Genomic DNA, 23,136 nt, shown 5'->3' with positions numbered 1-23,136 from the left:
GATAATCTGCTTTGGCAATGTTGATTGGGAATATTCCCCTGCATTTACTGTGCCATGTGATCTTTCACATCCAGGGGCTTGGTTTAGTGTCTCACCTGGAAGGTGACACCTTGGACAGTGTAGCACTCCTTCAGTTCTGCTTTGGAATGTCAGCCTTGATTTCTGTGCTTGAACTCTACTGTGGGGCTTGAAGAGTTTGAGAAGTGAGTGCCCTAGCAGCTGTGTCTTGGCTCAGTGTTGGTGCAGCAGCAACAATGCTGAAGATTCTCAATCATCCAGAATGGAGCAGTGTCCTTGATTGTCCTTCCTGACACTACAGTCAATATGTCCCCTTCCACCACTGGGATACAGTGCCTGCAAACATGGACGGGTGACATACAACTCACCAATGGTTACCTTAACTTCCCCTCACTATCTGAACCACTGGAAAGGACAAGGGCAGCAACATCATGGGAAAATCACCAATCTTCAGATTCTCCAGCTTCGCGAACCACCCTGAACTGGTCAATTTCTTTTTAAAATTAATTCGCTCCTGGGGTGTTGGTGGCTGGACCAGCATTTATTGTCGGCCCCTAGTTGCCTTTGAGAAGGTGCTGATGAGCTGCCTTCAAGACCCACTGCAGCCCATGTGCTAAATCGTACATAAATGTGGTTGTCGTTCATTCATTCATCACCATGGGTTCAGTATCAGAGTGAGAGGGACAGTCACCACAGGGATTGTGGTGAATTAGGAAGATGTCCCAGCACAATCTTATCCAACGTACCCTCTATGGTGTATAGCTAGATAGTGCACACACTGATCACAGCATTGGCTTCTGTCCTTCTGAGGTCCATGCAGCCAGTAAGAAAATTAGAGGGAACACTGGTGGTGATGGACAGTTAACAGCCCTGCTAGTTTTTTTTTTATTTTAAACATTCACTAACTGGGTAATTAGGTTCACTGAAATTCAAAACTAGAATTTTAATCTTCATAAGTTTCAATTTTCCCTCCATGTGCAAGATTTTTCATCCCGGTAATGAGGACTTGAAATTCTGACAGAAATCAAGTTCAGAAAATACATGAATGGGAAAGATTAGGAGGTATATGAGCCAGGAGCAGGCAGGTGGGACTAGTTTAGTTTGAGATTATGTTCAGCATGGACTGGTTGGACCGAAGGGTCTGTTTCCGTGCTGTGTGACTCTATGACTCACCTTTGTAATAAGTCATTGCAGGCCTCCTTAGAATATATACTGCAACATGGAGCCTGCATCCACTGATACTGCTGCATTTTATGTTCTAGTTTACTTAATTAACTTCAGCACAAAGCATTGAATCAGTAGTGTTGAGCTGTTTCAGACTGGAACCAATTCTTTTAACTAGTCTGCATTTTTGAAAGGATTTGGAAAAATAATAGTGCTGAACTCTATCAAAACAGTACAGTGCAAGCAAAGAGAAATCGATCAAGCTGTGTGAAGGATTGGAATCCAACACATGTTGTCTTTAATGCGGTTTCTTGACAAGATTTGTAATAAAGCCTTAATTGGTATTTTAGTAAAACTATGTCTAAAGCCGTACACCCGCTAGGGTGGCAGGATGAGTACAGCACTAGAAATCGACATTCCATTTCTAAAACAAACTCTTTTATGCGGTCTGTTTGATCTTTGATCATTCTAAATGTACTGCTTATTGACCTTCCCATGATGTCAGTCACTAACGAAGTTGCCTAACAGGCTTTGCCTTTATTCCTGTCCAAAAGAGCTGTACAGTTGACTTTGTTAGCTCCCTTGGGTTTCAAACTGAAGCCCTTCGGCACCTTTATTCAATTTTATCCATTTCTTCTCCCCTTCTCGTCTTATCTTTGTTGAAGACTATGGCCAGGGAACAGAAAAAATATAAAAGTGTTTAGTGTCGAGACACAAATCCAAAAATACTCTCATGCCTCTCACTGGTGTGACCTTTAGTATAAAGCAAGTCAGCAATCTGATGACTGTAGTGTGGTACAGTTGCCTAGCCCACACTGATCTGTCTCATACTGTGAACCCTCTGCAAGATTTGAAAATTGTATCAAAACAGAGGTGGGGGAGAATACGACCAATGAAGGCAGGAGGTGGAGGTAGCTACTGCTGTCTTGGAACTGACCAGACCAATCCTTCAGCTCTCAACCCCCATGTGGAGTTTCAACCTCCAATTTGAGAAACCCTGGCTTAGCTTAATCGTGTCCTCATATCTAACAGATGCGTATACATATTTTTCAGTAGATGTCATTAGATTACAGTCAGGGTTGTCAATAAAAGTGCCACATAAAGTCTCTGAATTGAAGGTGCAACCTATATGGTTGTTTTTCTATATTTCCTCTCAAGCAGGATATCGTAAATCTTCGTTCCTTTGTCCTTGCTTTCCTAGTTTTCTCTTTAAATGCATCAGAATATTGAACCAGTATGGTAACTGGCTGTTAACCCAACCAAGCACCAGTACCTGGCATAGTGGAAGGAACAGCAGTAATATGGTCAAGAACAAACTTCCATCTGTTTTCATTCTGGGAACTTCAGGATTGAATTCCAGGGCATGGGAAACATTCCCTCAGACTGTGACACCAAGTCCAGGCTGTTGGTAATCTACTCAGAAAGCTTTGTTCATTTTGTATCCAGGGAGAGCAAAAGAAAGTCTAAGAAAAAAATCTGTAAGATAAAAAATAATACAAAGTGATAAATTTCCTGTGTTACCAACAGAGGCGACACTTCAAAAGCACATAATTGGTACTTTGGGATATTACATGGTTGTGAAAGGCAATATATTTAAATACAGGCTGTCTCATTCATTTCTAATTAAAATACAAGTAGGAAATAGGCGGATAGATGAAACTTACAAATAAATCCAGATAAATATCCTGGGAGGACAAAAATTATGTTTTCAGGTGCCTGCAACATCTGACATCTAAACCATAATTTACATTAAAGCATGTAAACCCCAAGGTTTTAACTCTTTAATGTGGTCTGACAAAAAAAACGTTGTTGTGGAGTATATGAACCAACATCCAGCCACATGTAATATTTAACTTCATTGGGTTGTACAGTCCTCACTAGTAACATTACATTGGTGTGAAGTTCACATCTGCAGACTTACAAAAGTATGAGGAAACTCACCACAGCTTCATGGTTTTTCAATCAGGAGTCCATTGCGTAAATCCTTACCACAGCAAATCTCAATGCTCACCACTTCTGTATTGCACATATGGGCTCAAAAATCATGGCATGTCGCTCTACATGTCTATAAATTTAAAACTAGCTACAGCAAAAACTGGTTAAATCTGGAGTAAAAAGCTAACATAATGGCAGCAATGTAACATGTCAATTGGAATTTGAATTCAATAAATAAATTTGGAATTAAGAGCTTCATGAATCTATTATCAATTGTCAGGAAAACTCATCTGCTTCATTAATGTCCTTTCAGGAAGGCAATCGCCGTCCTTACCTGGTCTAGACCGTAAGTGACTTCATCTATAGTAACGTGGCTGGTGGGGAAAGTGGGGGCATGTGTAGCGTAGCTGTTGAGGAATCACAGAGTCATTGCTCCTTGTGGATTGGGAGCAGGAAGAAAAGAGTTTCGGACTTGGCTATTCTTATTATGATGGCGTGGGAAACCCAAGCAAGGAGAGCAGGAGAACAAAAGACAACAATCCTTTAGCAGGAACAGAGAGAATTGATTTGTTGTTGCATTTCTATCCATCAACATGGACACAGACTTGACTGTACAACTGCGTCCCAAAAATGTTAAAAATGTGCATTTTAGCAGCCTTTCACAATGCTGACCTTGCCGAACTGGTTGAAATATTCTTATCATTTACTGGACATGACCCCCCCCACCCCCCCACCAATGCAGGTTGAGGATCAGGGCTGTTGGCTGTCTAATTCATCGCTGTCATCTACTTGGGTCTTAAAAATAGAATGAAGAACAACTTCTTTGTAATATTGGTCTTTGAAGCCAATATGGAAGTGAAAGAACTTTCCTGTACATGTATAAAAACCAGGCTTTTTTATTCTTAATTTTGACTCCAGTTTTATAGATTCATCCACATTATTGGGCTTTGACCTAATTTACAGAAAAGCTGGTAATGAGCCATGCAGACAATGTACAGGTAGTAACAGCCCTATATTTTTTGTCAAGCATTGCCTAGTATTTATTGCATTCAATGTGAAGTAGACCTTAGGCTTTACGTGTGCCCCTCTAGCAGTATTGGTGGGTGACCTTGTTTGATTTTTAATTCATTGATGCCAACACTTGTATTTTTCCACAATCCCTGATCTTCACTGTGCTTCCTTTTCAGTCCTTTATCTTTGTGCTATGTTGGTGATTTAGTTCTGTTATTTTTCTCATAACTTACTGCATTCAGAAACTTTTTTTGAACACAGACACACACAAAAATGACTGATAAAACCTTTAAAGCAGCTCATTGTTGAAACTTGTACACCAAGGGAGGCATCCCTTAATCATGGTTTTTTTTGTTCTTAGTGTCCGATTAAAGACGTTAAACAATATTATCAGTTCACTTTGCTGGTTCACAAACATAGTATCAAGCAAACTGTGCAAGTGAGATTTAAACAACTGCTGAGGACAGCAAAACTAAACGTCGTTAATGTTTCTTCACAGAATTGTTACAGTGCAGGACGCCATACGGCCCATCACATCCCAGTCTCGCTGAACGAAAATTTTGACTTAGTGCTAATTTCCTCTTTCCATTATCCTGCGCATTGTTTCTATTCAAGTATAATGCCCTCTTGAATGACTGTGTTGAACCTGCCCTGCTTACGCTCCTAACCAGTGCATTCCTAGCCCTAATCGCTCGCTGTGAGAGTTTTTAATCAGATCACTTTTGCTTCTTTTGCAAATCACTTTTTACATCTACACCCTCTGGTTCTTTATCCTTGTATGAGCAGAAATGGTTTTTCCATATTCACCCTGTCTGGAGTCTTCATGACTTTGAAAGCTTCAGTTAAATCTCCTCAGAGATAGTAAGAACTGCCGATGCCAGAGTCGGAGATAATACAGTGTGGAGCTGGAGGAACACAGCAGGTCAGGCAGCATCAGAGGAGCAGGAAAGCTAACTTTCTTCAGAAAGAAGGATCCCAACCCGAAACATCAGCTTTCCTAGTCCTCTGATGCTGCCTGGCCTGCTGTGTTCCTCCAACTCCACTCTGTGTTATTTTAGTTAAATCTCCTCTTAGCTTTCCCCTCTCCAAGGAAAACCATCCCAATTTCTTTAATCTACCTTCATAACAGAAGATTCTCATTCCTGGCAGTATTCTTGTAAACCTCTTCTGCACACTCTCCAATGCATTCAAATCCTTCCTAAAGTGTGGCATCCAGAACTGTGCACAGTACTCCAGCTGAGGTCTAACTAATGTGTATATCGTTAGGATTGTGACCCACGCCTTTAAAGCTGTTGCCATCATTCAAGGATCAGATTTGTTTTATGTCTTTAAGCAAGTTTGAGTTTTCTTCTTGAAAAATACCGCATCACCCTTTTTAATATTTTAGAACTTTGTAGTAACCAATTCGAATATTAATATTTGGTACCTAATGACAATTAAGAATATTGCACCCCTGGCATGGCTAGTTTAACTTAGCCAGATTGTTGCTGAGATCTGATTTTGCAACTTTTTAGTTGAGTGTTGTGAAAACAGATAATAATGGGTACTTGAAGGAGGTTACAAGGCAGTGAGACTGTACCCGAGGGTTTGAACAATATTATAAATGACAAGATTACAAAGTTTTTAGAATGTACATGACAAAAGGTAATCTTATTTTTCCTAGACTGGCTTCAATTTAGTTGAAAAAGAATGATACTTTGTCGTGTGAAAATTGTCAGCGTATTCTAGAGGAGTACTGAAGCATCAGGTAGTTCATGGATTTTCCACCATATCATGAAGCCTGAAAATATAATAACAAGCGTGATATCTGTCAGTTGAATGATCAATTTCCAAGACTGAACACAAGTTGTCATTTTTTTCAAAACTAGTCAGTGTTGGTTTTTAGTTTCTGGTCCATGCTTCCAAAATATATGATTTATCTTCTTGTCTCGTTGAGTTTTTTCACCTACTGTGTTATCATCCAGAGAACTGATCAATAAAGCTTCTAACGTGCTTTGTCATTGAGTCATACAGTTCTACAGTATGGAAGCAGATCCTTTGGCCTAACTCGTCCATGCTGACCAGATATCCTAAGTTAATCTAATTCCGCTCAGTGCCAACGTTGGGTGACTGTCTGAAGATCGGAAATAAGTTTAGAAATGCTGAACCACTTGGCATCTTTTCTCCAGGTTGGGGGGAGTCCAAAACTAGAGGGCATAGGTTTAAGGTGAGAGGGGAAAGATTTAAAAGGGACCTGAGGGGCAGTGTTTTCACACAAAGGCTGGTGCGTGTATGGAATGAGCTGCCAGAGGAAGTGGTGGAGGCTGGTACATTTAAATGGCATCTGGATGTGTATATGAATGTGAAGGGTTTAGAGGATGTGGGCCAAATGCAAAAAATGGGACTAGATTAATTTAGGATATCTGCTCTTCATGGACAGGTTTGACCAAAGGGTCTGTTCCATGCTGTACAGCTCTATGACCCTATATATGGCAGTGCCTGTGGAAAGAGAAACAGTTGATGTTCCAGGTAAAAGGTCTCTCATCAAAACTTCTCTTGCAGAGTGTTCCTTTTTTTAACTATAGTGTACACAATGACGGGGTTTTTCACACAACAAAATCTCATCAATAGCAAAGAGATGACCATGTAATACTTTTGTTTGAATTGAGAAGTATTGGTTAGGCCACTGGGAAAATTCCTTTCTCTTCCACTGGCGTCATGGACCAACTACATCGACCTGAATGGGCAGATTGCACCTCAATTTAAAGTGTCTTTTGAAAAAAAAAATTGCCCTCCCTCCAAGGTGAGTTTGGGAAAGAGAATTATTCAATTTTGGTTTACTTTTGACCGTTTCTTTAACAGCAGGGAATTTAGAACTTAACTGAAAGAAAATAAATTAAATAAAGGTTAGGGACCTCCCATCACATTTCTGCCTCTATCCTGATTAAGCCTGAGATGAGAAGACGCATGCATACTGAAACAACTACACAGAGGTACCAAGTCACCCTTCATTTACACATGCACAGCACACAGACTCTGAACAGTGAGCTCAGAGCCAGCCCCCACAGTGAGGAGATTCTCTGAGACTCCTGTTTATATCAGTCAGCCAGAGCTCCTTTATTGCTCCAGGTTGACAGCCCCAATCAGGAAACTCATAGTCAATGAGATCCACCCGACCAACTTCGATCCAATCATGACACATACTCTTCTCAACCCACAGACAATTTAGGCCCTTAACGTTTAATGCCCACTGGTATACAGCTGGGTAGTCGCTAAGTGGGAAGACCAAAAAGCCAAAAGTTTGCAGGATCCGGTTTTGTAAGAGCAGATGCCGTGGTAGGTGGGTAGGGACAGCAGAAGATCCCTTCACTGTCAGGTGCTCAGCACCTGATTGAGAACCAGTCAGACATTGTTCAAACCCCTGGGTACAGTCACACTGTCTTGTTACCAAGTGCCCCTTGTTGCCTGTTAGAACAACAATGAATTCCGAGTTGCAAAATCAAATCTTAACAGCAGTCAGGCTCAGTAACAGTAACCATGTTAGGGGTGCAATGGTCTTAAAATTGTCATTGGATATCAAATATTAATATTACAACTGGTCACTACAAGTATTCGTTTTAAACTATTAAAAAGAATGACATGGGGAAAACTATTTTTCATGATCAGGATTCCGGGTCAGGAAGTGCGGAGGACACAGAGGGCTGCCCCCACCATTCCTGCTTGCCTCCTTGCCCCTCAGTCTGGAGTAACTCCCTCCCCCCCACCCCCTTGTGTGGTGTGGGTTCCTTGCTGATCCTGGGCCTCTGGTGAGGCTGCTCTCTCAGTGCCCTGGCAGCAACATGGAACTGATAACCCATCAGGGGCAACAGGTCCTTGCTCCCAGGAAGATCCAGTATGACCACTTAAGTGCCTGATTGGTATTGAATACAGTAGGCCTTCTCCAGAGAAGGGCCATGGGGCTCTTCCTAGCTCTCCATACAATGCACAAGGCCCCCGCCATCTGGGTTCAATCCACTCAGCATGTTTGACTGGAACACTGTTAGTTACAACTCTGACAAAGCAGTCTATAATACATGCTCACGTCCTGGAGTAAAGGTTGTTCTTACAACTTTTTGAGGCAAACTAGGTGACAATTAAGGTAGCAATGGCCTAGTGGCATTATCGCTGGACTGTTTAGGCAGAGACCCAAATAATGTACTGGGGGATCTGAGTTCCAATCCCGCTGTAGCAGATGGTGGAATTTGTATTCAAGAAAAGGAAAAATCTGGAAATAAAAGTCTAGTGATGACTATGAATCTACTGTTGATTGTCGGGAAAAACCCATCTGGTTCACTTAAGTCCTGAGGGAGGGAAACTGCCTTCCTTACCTGGTCTAGCCTACCTGAGAGTCCAGACCCACAGCAATTTGGTCAACTCTTAACTGCCCTGTGGGCAGTTAGGGATGGGTAATAAATACCTTCCTAACCAGCGACGCCCTCATCTGTGAAGGAATAAAAAAAATTTCAGCAATGCGACACATGTTATTTGCTACAGAGAAAATCTAACTAGGGTCATTACAATCAGATTTGGGATGGGAGGTTGATGGAGTAACGAAAGCACAATAGGGAATTTACAGATTCTGTTCAGACATGATCTTTTATTTAACAACTAGGAATTTACAACTTAAATTTTTAAGAAGGCCTTTTAATTTAAAATGTAAAACAAAGCTGCGGGCAGTTACACAAGTTTATGGATGTAGGATTGTGTATTCCTTACAGAATCACATGACTGAGAGTGCATTTTTTTAAAAATATGTCTGATTAACTCCCCACCCCTACTCCCACCCTGTGATTTATTTATCCATTAAAATTAATGAATGGAAAATTGTATTAACCTGGAATCTGTATTTCAGGGGCTATTTGAACTCTGTGTTTGCAGTGTACATTAAACAGTATCAGCCCAAGTATAAATAAACCAGAGGGACAGTTTCCAGATATGTGCTCGATTGCTGAAGCTCGTCTGTGCTTCGCTCCAATGCGATTGCAGGACCAAGAACTGCAACAGTTCCCCTGCAGAGCTGGTCTGGAAGTGTTTACCTAAGATGCCAAGGAAAGGCAGTCCTAGGAGGCAGGAAAGGTGGGTCATGAAGTACCAGCAGTGGAAGAAACCAGTAGAACCAGAAGACCCATTCACATGGCCCCTCATCCCACAAACTAGATGGAGAGATTATACCTGCTGCACACAGCCTCCGTATTTCCTTTATTGCAATGGGAGTGCAGCAGAGATTTACCAGTTTGATTCCAGGGCTGATGTATGAGGAGAGAGTGTAGAGTAGGAATGTATTCACTGGAGTTTAGAAGAATGAGAGGGGATCTCATAGAAAATCTGTAAAATTCTAACAGGACTAGACAGGTTAAATGTAGGAAGGATGTTCCTGATGGTGAGTGAGTCTAGAACCAAAGGTCGTAGTTTAAGATACGGGGTCTGAGATGTGGAGAAATTTCTTCATCTACAGAGTGGTGAGCCTGTGGAATTCATCGGCACAGAAAGGGAATGAGGCCAAAACAGTATGTATTTTCAAGAAGGAGGTAGATATAGCCGTTGTGGGTAAAGGGATCAAGGATTATGGGGAGAGGGCAGGAATAGGGCATTGAGCTCAATGATCAGCCATGATCATAATAAATGGCAGAGCAGAGTCGAGGGGTTGAATGGCCTACCCCTGCTCCTATCTTCCATGTTTTTGTGTTAAAGCACCCCTGAAAATTGCGTTGTGGTCCCACAGCCACCATAGCATCTCATGTTAAATATTTTACTGATTTTTATTTTTAGTTTACTGCCTGCTTGGATATTAATGGCCAGCATGTGATAAGCTTTTCAAGCATTTTCCTCTGCCTACCACAGTGTTTTGTAGGGTGAACTAGGCAGTCGTAAGCAAAATCACCCCTATAGTTCAAGTTATCTTCTAAATCCTCACTGCATCCATCCATAGCTCCCTGCCCACAGCTCAGAAGTCAAACAGTGGGATGCGATATGGAGAACCTTAGAGCTGAGAAGAGGCATTCAGCACCCGAAGGTATTTGGTTTAAACACTGCACTAGTGCAGTAGAGATTAAGGGAGATGAGTGCTTGTTTCATGAGCTATGTTTCTGAATCCTGGTAGTTGGCTGTGGTGACAGAGTAATGAATGCACCTTTCCAATCCAGCCATCATTCTAAGGGAATTAGCTAAAAGCATTGTAAAACTCAGCAAGGTGATGTACTGTACTGCACTCCCAATATTCAAATCAAACATAGTGTAAAAATATTTTAATAAGTATTCACAGCAATATAAGCATTAAAAGCAGACTGGTAATCCTTTCAAGTATCTGTCCATAACATCTGAAGTTTACTAGTAGTGATATCAAGGATGTGAGCATGGGAGTTAATCACATATTAATTAGCATCAGGATCATCAGGAGAATATCAGCAAAGGCTTATGGTGGGTTCACCTGGTCAAGGAATTGTAGATGGTTTGAGAAAACTCCAGAGAAGGAGGGAGAATAGTGCACAAAGTAAATTTGAGATGCAATTCTGCAAAAAAAATTGCAAAAGCAAAGCAGTCAGCTTTAATCTTAGATGTAAATTCAAAACTAGCATCGCTTGTTTTCAGTTGACAAGCTCTGGGAGTCATTGGTGTTCCATTCAGTTGCAGTCAATACAGAGTGCACACTTACATCTATCATTCTATTCAAAGACATCACTGTCATTTGCTTACCCATTACAAATGGCACCAGCTGTTGCGAGTATTTAGTGATGTTGAATTTGCAATAAAGTGCATTTGTGTGATGGCTTTCTTTGTTCATGCTGACACCTGGATATAATGTACTTGAAAGCTGTTGCTTTGGATGAAAAGATGATTTGGTTTTCAATGAAGAATACATAATGGCACTCTTTAGTTATTGATTTAGCCATCATCTTCAAACACCAAGTAGAAGTACATTTATCATGTGATCTCAGGATTGCAATATAAATATGGACGGAGAAACCTATTTGGCTGAAGTAAGCTCATCCATCCGGAAAAAAACCTACAACATTCAACGGCTTCATAAATGATTTAAGTTGTTTTATCACCATGTGGAAGTACAGCCAAGTGTTGATCACTTTTTTGAGTGAAGAATTTTATAATATTTGGCCTAAGTTTGATTTTTCAACCATTTGGCTCCAAAAACATCCTTACTGCTCCACAATGATGGAGCCCAGCAGCTGAGAGCTGGCTAAAGTGGTTACAAGGGCTTTAGCCCCAACCTCCTATTGAAGATCCTGCTGTCATTTATCAATGCACTAGACACAACAAATATCTAAGCAGCCTTCCAACAGTTTATATCCAATGATGAAGAGATAACCACAACACTAGCCATGCTTGTTCCAATATCTGGAGTGGATTCTCGCCACCAAAGATGAAATGAATTTCAAGTAGCCAGTTCCTACTTTATTAGTCTCCCCTGGTCAGCGGACGAAACCATCAATAATGTCATCAAGTGCATTTTTAAAAGAGAGGTTGTTTATTAAATTCATAGTTCAGGCCTCAGCAGAACTACTTGGAAACAGACACCATTTTTTAAAAAGCAGAGAAGTTTGCACAACTACAGAATATGTTTACAGCAATATTTTCATGTTGATGGCAAGGAATTTCAGTTTCTCATCGGGGCTGAGCTTATGTGAAAATGGGCTATGAAAGCTCAAACTAATTCCACAGGAAAGGGGAGAGAGACCAGCTCTGCCAGGAATCTCACTTCACCAACAGGATGGCCTCAGACATTTATATTGTGAGCAAAGCTCACCTGTTTGCCAGAGTTTGTTGGAAAGTCATGCGTGTCTCCATTAAAATTTAAAGAAGAAAAATAACACACAGCACAATCAAAATTTCTAATAGTTACTAGTGTTATTGTAAATCTTTCTGGGATTGTAAACCTCAGCTATGACAGAAGGAGAGATCTGTTTTTTTATAGAGCATCTTGCATAGATTCAGTTATCACTTCACAGATACCAATATGGGCCCAATATACTCGTTATTCTGATGTAGGAGGCTCAGCTTGCAATTTGTGTCCCAACAACATTTCACAAACACAGATAATGAGCTACATGATCAGATAACTGTATTAGTGACATTAGTAGCTTAATAAATATTGTGTCGAGCATTGAAAGAACTCCCTTATGAAAAGCCTCATGTTTACCCTCTGAAATATAAAGGACACAAGACCTTGGTTTAACATCTCCACCCAAAAAACTGCACTTCTGACAGTATAGCACCTCCTTAGTAGTCCACTGAAGTATCAGCTTAGATTACATTCCCAAATACTTGTGACTGTGTTTGAACCTGCAACAATCTGATGCATAGGCAAAGATCGCTCTGACTGAGCAAAGCTACATCCTGAAAGAAGCTTCTTTATTACTAATAAAGGAGCTCAAACATCCAGCAAATGAACTGCTGATGACAATTATGCTGCAAGTGTCTCGAAGTCTGCAATAACCATAAGGAAAGTGGGCAGAGAACCGTAACCCTTAAGATTGAAGGTGAATTAGTTATCACCTTTCCAAGAGACCAAGGGAGCATTTTAAGAATGAAAATGTCAGGTAGATGTAGAAAAGATGTTCTGTCATTCTGGACAGGGTTAGACTCTCAGAAATTGTAGGATAAGTTCACAAAACTGCTCCTGCCCTGGCAATACTGCATGTGAATCTTGGAAGCAGCATTCAAACATTTATCTTACTCCAACAGTCCTTACATTGTAATCAGAATAACATGTCGAGGGGAAGAAAACAAAGAAGCGCTTCAAAATCCATTTAGCTGACACCTGCAATGTGACTCTCTTGGCTTTGTTTAGTGTGCGGATGGTGTCTATCAGTAAATGAGCATTCACTCACTTGGATTAATTGCTGATGCACACATTGCCATGTAGAACTGGTAAACAAAACTAGGTATCCACTTAATCCACTACTCACTGTAGGTTTTCCAGAACGTTACTACAGTATTTGTACTCAGAAGTCCAACGCATGATTAATTCTTGACTACAAATGGATCAAAGCCCAGCTGCTTTGACCAAGATATTACCTGCAAGTAGTATTTGGTTTTGGTCTGTTAGGGCTATTATTTAATGTTCAAATTATACCAATACTTGAGGTGAAATATTATCTGCTGCGTTGTGCAATTTTCACAGGCTTTGTAGCACAAATAAATGTAGTTAACGTTCTTAATAAAATAGAAGCAAATGTTTCTGGTAGTTCTCATTCTTTTGCAAGGAAATTGTATTTTTATGTGGAAGCATTAGACAATTAACTGCTGCTAAAATGTTTGCCCAGCATGGTATTTGCCTTTAAGACCACAAGGCAAGCTTTTCCTAAATGAATTTGAGACTGATTTCTCTAATATATGAAGTCAAAGCTTTCCATTTATATGTACTTTTGCTTGTGTGTGAGGGAAGCAAAATTGCCATTTTAAAAATTCATTTGTGGGTTGTGGGCATCACTAGTATAGGCCAGCATTTATTGTCCATCCCTGATTATCCTGGAGAAGGTGGTTGGGAGCTGCTTTCTTGAACCACTGCAGTACTTGGGGTGTAGGTACATCTACAATGTTGGTAGGGAGGGCATTCAAGGATTTTGATCCATAATTCTAAAGCAACAGTGATACAGGTCCAAGTCAGGACATTGTGTGACTTCAAGGGGAACTTGCAGGTGGTGATATTCCTATGTATCTGCCACTCTTGTCTTACTGGGTGATAATGGTCACAAGTCTGGAAAATGTCTCAAATTTCATTCATTCTGACCTACTGTGGTGTTGCTCGCCATGAGTCCGTGCTTTGGTATTGGAAGGGGGTTTGCTTGTTTCTGCTGAAAGATTTTGGGAAATGTTTTGTGAGACAAGTTTTCAGAGGTAGTGACAATAGTTCTACTTTTGATTCTTGGAATTAAACAGTTTCAACTTTAATGCTGCAGTTGAGTTATCACAGTTACATAAATTAATACATGTTTGCATGTAATGTGAAGGTCAGATGTTTCAGGAAGTTTGGGTTAGGATTAAGGCATTTTAAGTGGCTCCTTTGTAGTCCCAGGCAATCCGTCAATGTGAAGAAATAAGACTTAACAGTCTGTGAAAACCAGCACACCATTGTACGTTTGAGAAACTCCTCAACACTGTTTAAACTAAAAGACGGTATTGTGGTGGTAACCTGAAAATAAAATTTATCCTCTGCAGCCTTGGATGATGACACTATTACACCTCCCCAGGGTCCCAGCTGAGCAACAGTAGAGCAAATTGGTCTCTATAGTAGTTGTGGCCTGGTTAAAGGTGCATTTCCAGTGGCTGGATGAACTTGGAGTAGCTGCTTGACATGATGGGGATCTCAAGGATTTTTGACTACACAGAGTACAATTTTTTTTCTTGCGTTAGCTCCTCATTGAAGATCCTGGAAGACACATGCCTCAGAGTTTATCTACGAGCACCTCTAATGTGGCCTCATGAGAACTGAAATGTTAATAAGACCTGTAAATGGCTCTGTCACAGTGCATTCAGTAATATTCCATATTTATTCTAACTGCCCAATTAACAAGAAGATTCATTCATTATTTAGATTTCTGCTTTCTTACCAACCTTTGAATGAATCAGAACTATTGTATTAAACATTCACGCCAGAATAAATTCCAAATACTCTAGGCAGGCTGTCGTTTCCTTTAACTTACTGTTTGGAAATAGAACCATAACCAGCGCCTTTGGTACAGACATTAAACAGGCCTGAAGAAGTGTCCAGACCCGAAACGTCAGCTTTCCTGCTCCTCTGATGCTGCTTGGCCTGCTGTGTTCATCTCGCTCCACACCTTGTTATCTCTGAAACATTGATGCATCTTTCAATATGTTCTCATGATGGGTGGGTACAGGAGTTATTTGCACTGGTTGCCATACATAGACACTGTAAATGAACAAAGAACAAAGAAAATTACAGCACAGGAACAGGCCCTTCGGCCCTCCAAGCCTGCGCCGATCCAGATCCTCTATCTAAACCTGTCACCTATTTTCCAAGGATCAGTATCTCTCTGCTCCCTGCCCATTCGTGTATCTGTCTAGATACATCTTAAATGATGCTATCATGCCCGCCTCTACCACCTCCGCTGGCAACACGTTCCAGGCACCCAGCACCCTCTGCGTAAAGAACTTTCCACGCATATCTCCCTTAAACTTTTCCCCTCTCACCTTGAAATCGTGACCCCTAGTAATTGAGTCCCCCACTCTGGGAAAAAGCTCCTTGCTATCCACCCTGTCTATACCTCTCATGATTTTGTAGACCTCAATCAGGTCCCCCCTCAACCTCCATTTTTCTAATGTAAATAATCCTAATCTACTCAACCTGTCTTCCTAGCTAGCGCTCTCCATGCCAGGCAACATCCTGGTGAACCTCCTCTGCACCCTCTCCAAAGCATCCACATCCTTTTGGTAATGTGGCGACCAGAACTGTACGCAGTATTCCAAATGTGGTCGAACCAAAGTCCTATACAACTGTAACATGACTTGCCAACTCTTGTACTCGATACCCCGTCCGATGAATGAAAGCATGCCGTGTGCCTTCTTGACCACTCTATTGACCTGTGTTGCCACCTTCATGATACAATGAACCTGAACACCCAGATCTCTCTGTGCATCAATTTTCCCCAGGGCTTTTCCATTTACCACATAGTTCGCTCTTGAATTGGATCTTCCAAAATGCATCACCTCACATTCGCCTGGATTGAACTCCATCTGGCATTTCTCCGCCCAGCTCTCCAATTCTGCTGCATTCTCCGACAGTCCCCTTCACTATCTGCTACTCCACCAATCTTAGTGTCATCTGCAAACTTGCTAATCAGACCATCTATACCTTCCTCCAGATCATTTATGTATATTACAAACAACAGTGGTCCCAACACGGATCCGTGTGGAACACCACTGGTCACAGTTCTTCCACGACAACTCTCTGTCTCCTGTTGCCCAGCCAGTTCTCTATCCATCTAGCTAGTACACCCTGGACCCTATGCAACTTCACTTTCTCCATCAGCCTACCATGGGGAACCTTATCAAACGCCTTATTGAAGTCCATGTATATGACATCTACAGCCCTTCCCTCATCTATCAACTTTGTCACTTCCTCAAAGAATTCTATCAAGTTGGTAAGACATGAACTTCCCTGCACAAAACCATGCTGCCTATCACTAATAAGCCCATTTTCTTCTAAATGTAAATAGATCCTATCTCTCAGTATCTTCTCCAGCAGTTTCCCCACCACTGACATCAGGCTCACCGGTCTATAATTACCTGGATTATCCTTGCTACCCTCCTTAAACAAGGGGACAACATTAGCAATTCTCCAGTCCTCCGGGATCTCACCTGTGCTCAAGGATGCTGCAAAGATATCTGTTAAGGCCCCAGCTATTTCCTCTCTCGCTTCCCTCAGGAACCTGGGATAGATCCCATCTGGACCTGAGGGCTTGTCCACCCTAATGCCTTTTCGAATACCCAATATGTCCCCCCCCCGTTATGCCGACTTGACCTTGAGTAATCAAACATCTATCCCTAACCTCAACATCCGTCATGTCCCTCTCCTCAGTGAATACCGACGCAAAGTGCTCATGAAGAATTTCACTCATTTTCTCTGACTCCTCGCATAACTTCCCTCCTTTGTCCTTGAGTGGGCCAACCCTTTCTCTAGTTACCCTCTTGCTCCTTATGTATGAATAAAAGGCGTTAGGATTTTCCTTAACCCTGTTTGCTAAAGATATTTCATGACCTCTTTTAGCCCTCTTAATTCCTCGTTTCAGATTGGTCCTACTTTCCCGATATTCTTCCAAAGTTCCGTCTGTTTTCAATCACCTAGACCTTATGTATGCTTCCTTATTCCTCTTTGCTAGTCTCTCAATTTCACCTGTCATCCATGGTTCCCTAAGCTTGCCCTTTCTATCCCTCATTTTCACAGGGACATGTCTGTCCTGCACTCTAATCAACCTCTCTTTAAAAGCCTCTCACATATCAAATGTGGATTTACCCTCAAACAGCTGCTCCCAATCCACATTCCCCAGCTCCTGTCGAATTTTGCTATAGTTGGCCTTCCACCATTTCAGCACTCTTTCTTTAGGACCACTCTCGTCTTTGTCCATCAGTATTCTAAAACTTACGGAATTGTGATCACTATTCCCAAAGTAATCCCCTACTGAAACTTCAACCACCTGGCCGGGCTCACTCCCCAACACCAGGTCCAGTATGGCCCCTTCCCGAGTTGGACTATTTACATTCTGCTCTAGAAAACCCTCCTGGATGCTCCTTACAAATTCTGTTCCATCTAAACCCCTAACACTAAGTGAATCCCAGTCAATGTTGGGAAAATTAAAATCTCCCATCACCACCACCCTGTTGCTCCTACATCTTTCCATAATCTGTCTACATATTTGTGCGTCTATCTCATGCTCACTTTTGGGAGGCCTGTAGTACAGCCCCAACATTGTTACCACACCCTTCCTATTTCTGAGCTCTGCCCATATTGTCTCACTGCTGAAGTCCTCCATAGTGCCATCCTTCAGCACAGCTGTGATATCCTCTTTGATCAGTAACGCAACTCCTCCACCCCTTTTACCTCCCTCTCTATCCCACCCGAAGCATCAAGATCCTGGGATATTTAGTTGCCAATCTTGCCCTTCCCTCGACCAAGTCTCAGTAATAGCAATAACATCATACTCCCAGGTACTAATCCAAGCCCGAAGTTCATCTGCCTTACCTACTACACTTCTCGCATTAAAACAAATGCACCTCAGACCACCGTTCCCTTTGCGTTCATCACCTGCTCTCTGCCTACTCTTCCCCTTAGTCACACTGACTTCATTATCTAGTTCCTTACAGGCTTTAGTTACTACCTCCTTACTGTCCACTAACCTCCTCATTTGGTTCCCATCCCCCTGCCACATTAGTTTAAACCCTCCCCAACAGCGTTAGCAAAAGCACCCCCTAGGACATTGGTTCCAGTCCAGCCCAGGTGTAGACCGTCCGATTTGTAATAGTCTCACCTCCCCCAGAACCGGTCCCAATGTCCCAAAAATCTGAACCCCTCCCTCCTGCACCATCTCTCAAGCCACTCATTTATCCTGCCTATTCTTTTATTTCTACTCTGTCTAGCACGTGGCACTGGTAGCAATCCTGAGATTACTACTCTGAGGTCCTACTTTTTAGCTTGGCTCCGAACTCCCTAAATTCTGCTTGTAGGACCTCATTCCATTTTTTACCTATATCATTGGCGCCTATATGCACCATGACAGCTGGCTGTTCACGCTCCCCCTTCAGAATGTCCTGCAGTCGATCTGAGACATCCCTGACCTGTGCACCTGGGAGGCAACATACCATTCGGGAGTCTCGTTTTTGACCACAGAACCGCCTATCTACTCCCCTTACGATCGAATCCCCTATGACTATAGCCCTTCTACTCTTTTTCCTGCCCTTCTGTACAGCAGAGCCAGCCACAGTGCCATGAACCTGGCTACTGCTGCCTTTCCCTGGTGAGCCATCTCCCCCAACAGTATCCATAACGGTATACCTGTTTTGGAGGGAGATGACTGCAGGGGGCACCTGCACTGCCTTCCTGCTTTTTTTCTGCCTTTTGGTCACCCATTCCCTTTCTCCCTCAGCAATCCTAATCTGTGGTGTGACCAATTTGCTGAACGTGCTATCCACGACTTCCTCAGCATCGCGGATGCTCCAAAGTGAGTCCATCTGCAGCTCCAGAGCCGTCATGCGGTCTAACAAGAGCTGCAGCTGGACACACTTCCTGCACGTGTGGGAGTCAGGGACATCAGCCGTGTCCCTGAGCTCCCAGATTGAGCAAGAGGAGCATAACATGGTCTGGGATCTCCTGCCATTTTTACTCAAGCTTAACTTAGTCCTACTATAATATCAAATACTCGATAAATGAAATGAAAAAACTTTGTACCAAATCACTCTACTTACCAGCACATGATTAAAAAAAATAAAAAGAAAAATGCTTACCTTATCAACACACCAGAGACTTTTTTTTTGGTCAGAGGAGGAGGGTGGGTGGGAGACACTGCACATGTAGTGTCTCGGGTTTAGCCACTGCCCAAATATATTAGTTCACACACGTTCCGAGAGCGCAATTCGACCGCTCCCACTCAGCTCCGCTGCCGAAATGAAGTGCTATAAAATGCTTTTATAACTAATAGTAAGTCACTAATGGCACCAACAACCATTCTACCACATGGTCTTTTCATTGAGATGATCTCAAAGACAAATTTCACTGCAGTTTGAAACTTCCCTTGTTTGTATCCTTGTCAATTTTTGGAAAGAGTGCTGACAAATTGTTAACCGTAGGTTTTCCTCATTAGCTTTCAATACTGTGACACAAATTGCACTGTCTATTGTCTGAGCGATATGACATTCCTCTTGTTGTCTTTCTAGAACTGCCTGGGTCGGATCTCCTGAGTGTGGCAGACGAGACATGGCTTGCATTAAACGTTGTCTCTGGCGGAGGCAGTTTCTCCAGCTCACAGCCCATTGGAGTCACCAAGATTGCCAAGTCAGTGATTGCACCCCTGGCAGATCATAATATCTCTGTGTTCATGCTTTCCACATATCAAACAGACTTCATCTTGGTAAGATATGGCTGCTTCGAGATTGAATCGTTGCTTCCTTTCGGATGTCTTCTGAGCCTTTTTCTTTGTGCTGAGCCTGAGCAGTGGAAATGAGAAGTTTCAAATAATTATAGGTTTGTTGCGAACTATGAGTTACCAATGGTTTGGGAAATCCAAGATGTAGATATGCTGCACTACACTCCTTGTTGTCACAGTATGAGACTGCACTGATAGACATTGTCCCAGTTCTAATGTGAGCAGAGAGGTTACACCAGCAACAAGTAAATGTCTATTCTCAGTTGAATGGAGCAGTTCAGTGAGCACATTGTGACAAGGGTTAGTTTGGGAGACCCTGAGCTAAACATGTCACCGCAGAGTGTGTGAACAAAGTTTACAAAATTAAGGAGAGGGGTATGTGGAAATGTTTCACACCCCGTTCCTTCCACCTGCCTGCAGTTTGTGTTTCATCGTTTCAAGATGGACTCTGTAACTGGACCTACAGTCAGACATTTCCTGGGAAGCACATTGTCAATAGCCAGCCAGCCTGGGTTTGAGAACTCGGTAGGAAATTTCCACTTAACATAAGTGTTGCACTGCATCATAACAAAAAGGAAATTGAAAGTTCAAAATGCATTAAATGCATAATTTCCAAATGCAGTTGCTCCAATATAGTTGGTGAATCAGAAAACAGAAACTGACCGTATCCTATTAATCAATCGCCTCTCATCAACATCAATTTCAGATACAATAATCTTTCAAACTCTCCTGACTCAGTGAGTACTTTTTATTCGTTCATGGGATTTGGGCATCACTGGTAAGGCCATCACTTGTTGCCGATCCCTAATCGCCCTTGTGAAGTAGTCGTGAGCCACCTTCTTGAACTGCTGTGGTACTTGGTTGTAGGTACACCCACAATGCTGTTGGGGCGAGAGTTCCAAGGTATTGACCCAGCAACAGTGAAGGAACAGTGATATAGTTCCAAGGATAGATAGTGTGGGGCTTGGAGGAGAACTTGCAGGTGATGTTCCCAGGTAGCTAATACCTTTGATTCTGTCGGTGGTGGATGTTGTGGGTTTGGACGTTGCTGTCAGAGGAACTTTGATGAGTTACCACATTAGATGATGCACACTGATACCATTGTGTGTTAATGATGGAGGCAATTAATGTTTAACTTAATGTTTTGTGGATGGGGTGTCAAACATGCTGGCTGTTTTGTCTTGGACGATGCCAAGCTATGTGGCTGCTGTTGGAGCTGCACTCATTCCTGCAAGTGGAGAGAATTCCATCACACTCCAACTAGTTTCTTCTAGATAATGGATGGGCTTTGGAGAGGCAGGAGGTGAGTTATTCAGTACAGAATTCCCAACTTCAGACCCACTGTTGTAACCGCAGTATTTGTGTGCTGGGTTTAGTTACATTTCTGTTCAAGAGCAACTCATAGGATGTTGCTGCTGGTGGATTCAATGATAGTAATGTCCACTGAATGTTAAAGGGTGTGTTTAGATAATCTCTTATTGGAGATTTGTCATTGTCTGGCAGCTGTGTGGTGTGAATGCTACTTGTCACTTATCAGCCCAAATCTAAAGCAGATCTCGCTGCCTGCAGCCCACACTGGTTCAGAATCTGAGAATTTGCACATGACACTGAGCACTGTAATTATCAAAGAACATTCCCACTTCTGACCTGATTATGGAGGCAAAGTTGTTGTTGAAATGACGTGACATTTTTGGGTTTAGGATAATGTCCTGTGCAACCAAGATGAATAGCCTCCAACAACCACAACCATCTTCCTTTGTGCTAGGCCATGACCCCTGGCAAGCAAAGAAATTTTCCTGATTCTAGTTGACTCAATTTTGCTTTCACTCCTTGATGCGACATTCAGTTAAATGCTGCCTTAATGTCAAGGACAGTCACTTTCACATCATTTTTATATCTCCTCCTAAATTTGTGAACCGTGTAATTTCAGGTTAATCCTCCTGCCACAGACATAATAAAACCATCAGTGGAGGTTTGAAATCATTTTTCATTTATTTCATCCTTAGGTACGGGAAAAAGATCTGCCATTAGTTATGCACACTCTCTCAGCAGAATTTACCATCCTCAGGGTCGTAAACGGGGAGCCAGTTGCTGCTGATCATTTAGGAATCACCAATGGATTTGTGAAGCCAAAGCTAGGTGAGTTTACACCCACTATAAACTGGGAAGTATTCACACTTTAAGTATTTGGAATGTGAGGGAAAAAATAACGATTAGTGTATTAATTTTGCGTAAAAATGAAAGTCATAACCTTCCTGCTCTAGGGCATTCGGTAAATCAAATTCAGTGGTGAGGTCAATATCGAAACAAAATAACAAGGCAGCACTACCACTTTATACAATATTTTTCTGACTGCACTCAGAACGGACTTGAAACACCGCATGGTTCTGATCATCACATTACAGAAGAGGATAATGTAGTGTAATAAACAGAAATACACCAAAACTCATCATCCTGCTATTCTCATAACTTATAAAGAAGAACACTCTGTATCCACCGTGATAATTTGCATATCTAATATCTGGACTGTAACAAGCAGCAATGACAATAGATAACACCAGTGCATTTTGTGACCTCCCAGAATGGAGTCTCGGTGGTACCTTACCGATATTTTTACGTGTGCAGAATGAGGGTTAATCAACAGTCCCTCAACGTGCGCACTTCAAAGGAAGGCCCTTTGTTCGACTCATACAGAGTGATGTTGCTGGTAGCATTTGTTTAGGGAGGGGTAACTTCTTTGAGGTCTTCATAATGGGCAGTATGGTGGCCCAGTGGTTAGCATTGCTGCCTCACAGCGCCAGGGACCCCGGTTCAATTCCACCATCGGGCAACTGTCAGTGTGGAGTTTGGACATTCTCACTGTGTCTGCATGGGTTTCCTTTGGGTGCTCCAGTTTCCTCCCACAGTCCAAAGATGTGCAGGTTAGGTGGATTGGCCATGCTAAATTGCCCATAGTGTTCAGGAATGTGCAAATTAAGTGGGTTACAGGGGGATGGGTCTGGGTGGGATGCTCTGAGTGTCAGTGTGGACTTGTTGGGCCAAAAGGCCTGTTTCTACACTGTAGGGATTCTATGATGATTCATAAATTGTTAGATCTGCACGTTACCACAGCATTTATACAGTGTTCTTGCTGAAAAGTTATGAGAATAGTAGAATGACAATTTTTGCTGTACTTCCGTTTCCATTTGTCACTGGTACCATACTGTAACTTGCAGTAATCATCTGTTGTTTATCTGTCACATAGTTCAAAGGCCAGTCATTCATCCGCTGTCCAGTCCCAGCAACAAGTTCTGTGTAACCAGTTTGGACCCTGATACCTTACCGACTGTGGCTACACTCCTCATGGATGTCATGTTTTATTCCAATGGGTAAGTTGGGA

The 23,136-nt window shown here is 42.1% G+C and overlaps 1 protein-coding gene across 1 annotated transcript in view; it reads left to right on the top strand.

The window, feature by feature from the left end:
- The window catches only part of castor2 (cytosolic arginine sensor for mTORC1 subunit 2), a 171,068-nt gene that overhangs the window by 128,787 nt on the left and 19,145 nt on the right, over positions 1-23,136 (top strand). Inside the window, exons 3-5 of the mRNA XM_020528473.2 lie at positions 19,549-19,742; positions 21,764-21,896; positions 23,002-23,125. Coding sequence (XP_020384062.2) covers positions 19,549-19,742; positions 21,764-21,896; positions 23,002-23,125 — 451 coding nt within the window. The remainder of the gene's footprint in view (positions 1-19,548; positions 19,743-21,763; positions 21,897-23,001; positions 23,126-23,136) is intronic.

The sequence above is a fragment of the Rhincodon typus genome, chromosome 26 (genome assembly GCF_021869965.1).
Source record: "Rhincodon typus isolate 14 chromosome 26, sRhiTyp1.1, whole genome shotgun sequence".
Lineage (NCBI taxonomy): Eukaryota > Metazoa > Chordata > Chondrichthyes > Orectolobiformes > Rhincodontidae > Rhincodon > Rhincodon typus.
Note: the sequence above shows the minus strand (reverse complement) of the source record. Positions and strands in the feature narration are given on the sequence as shown.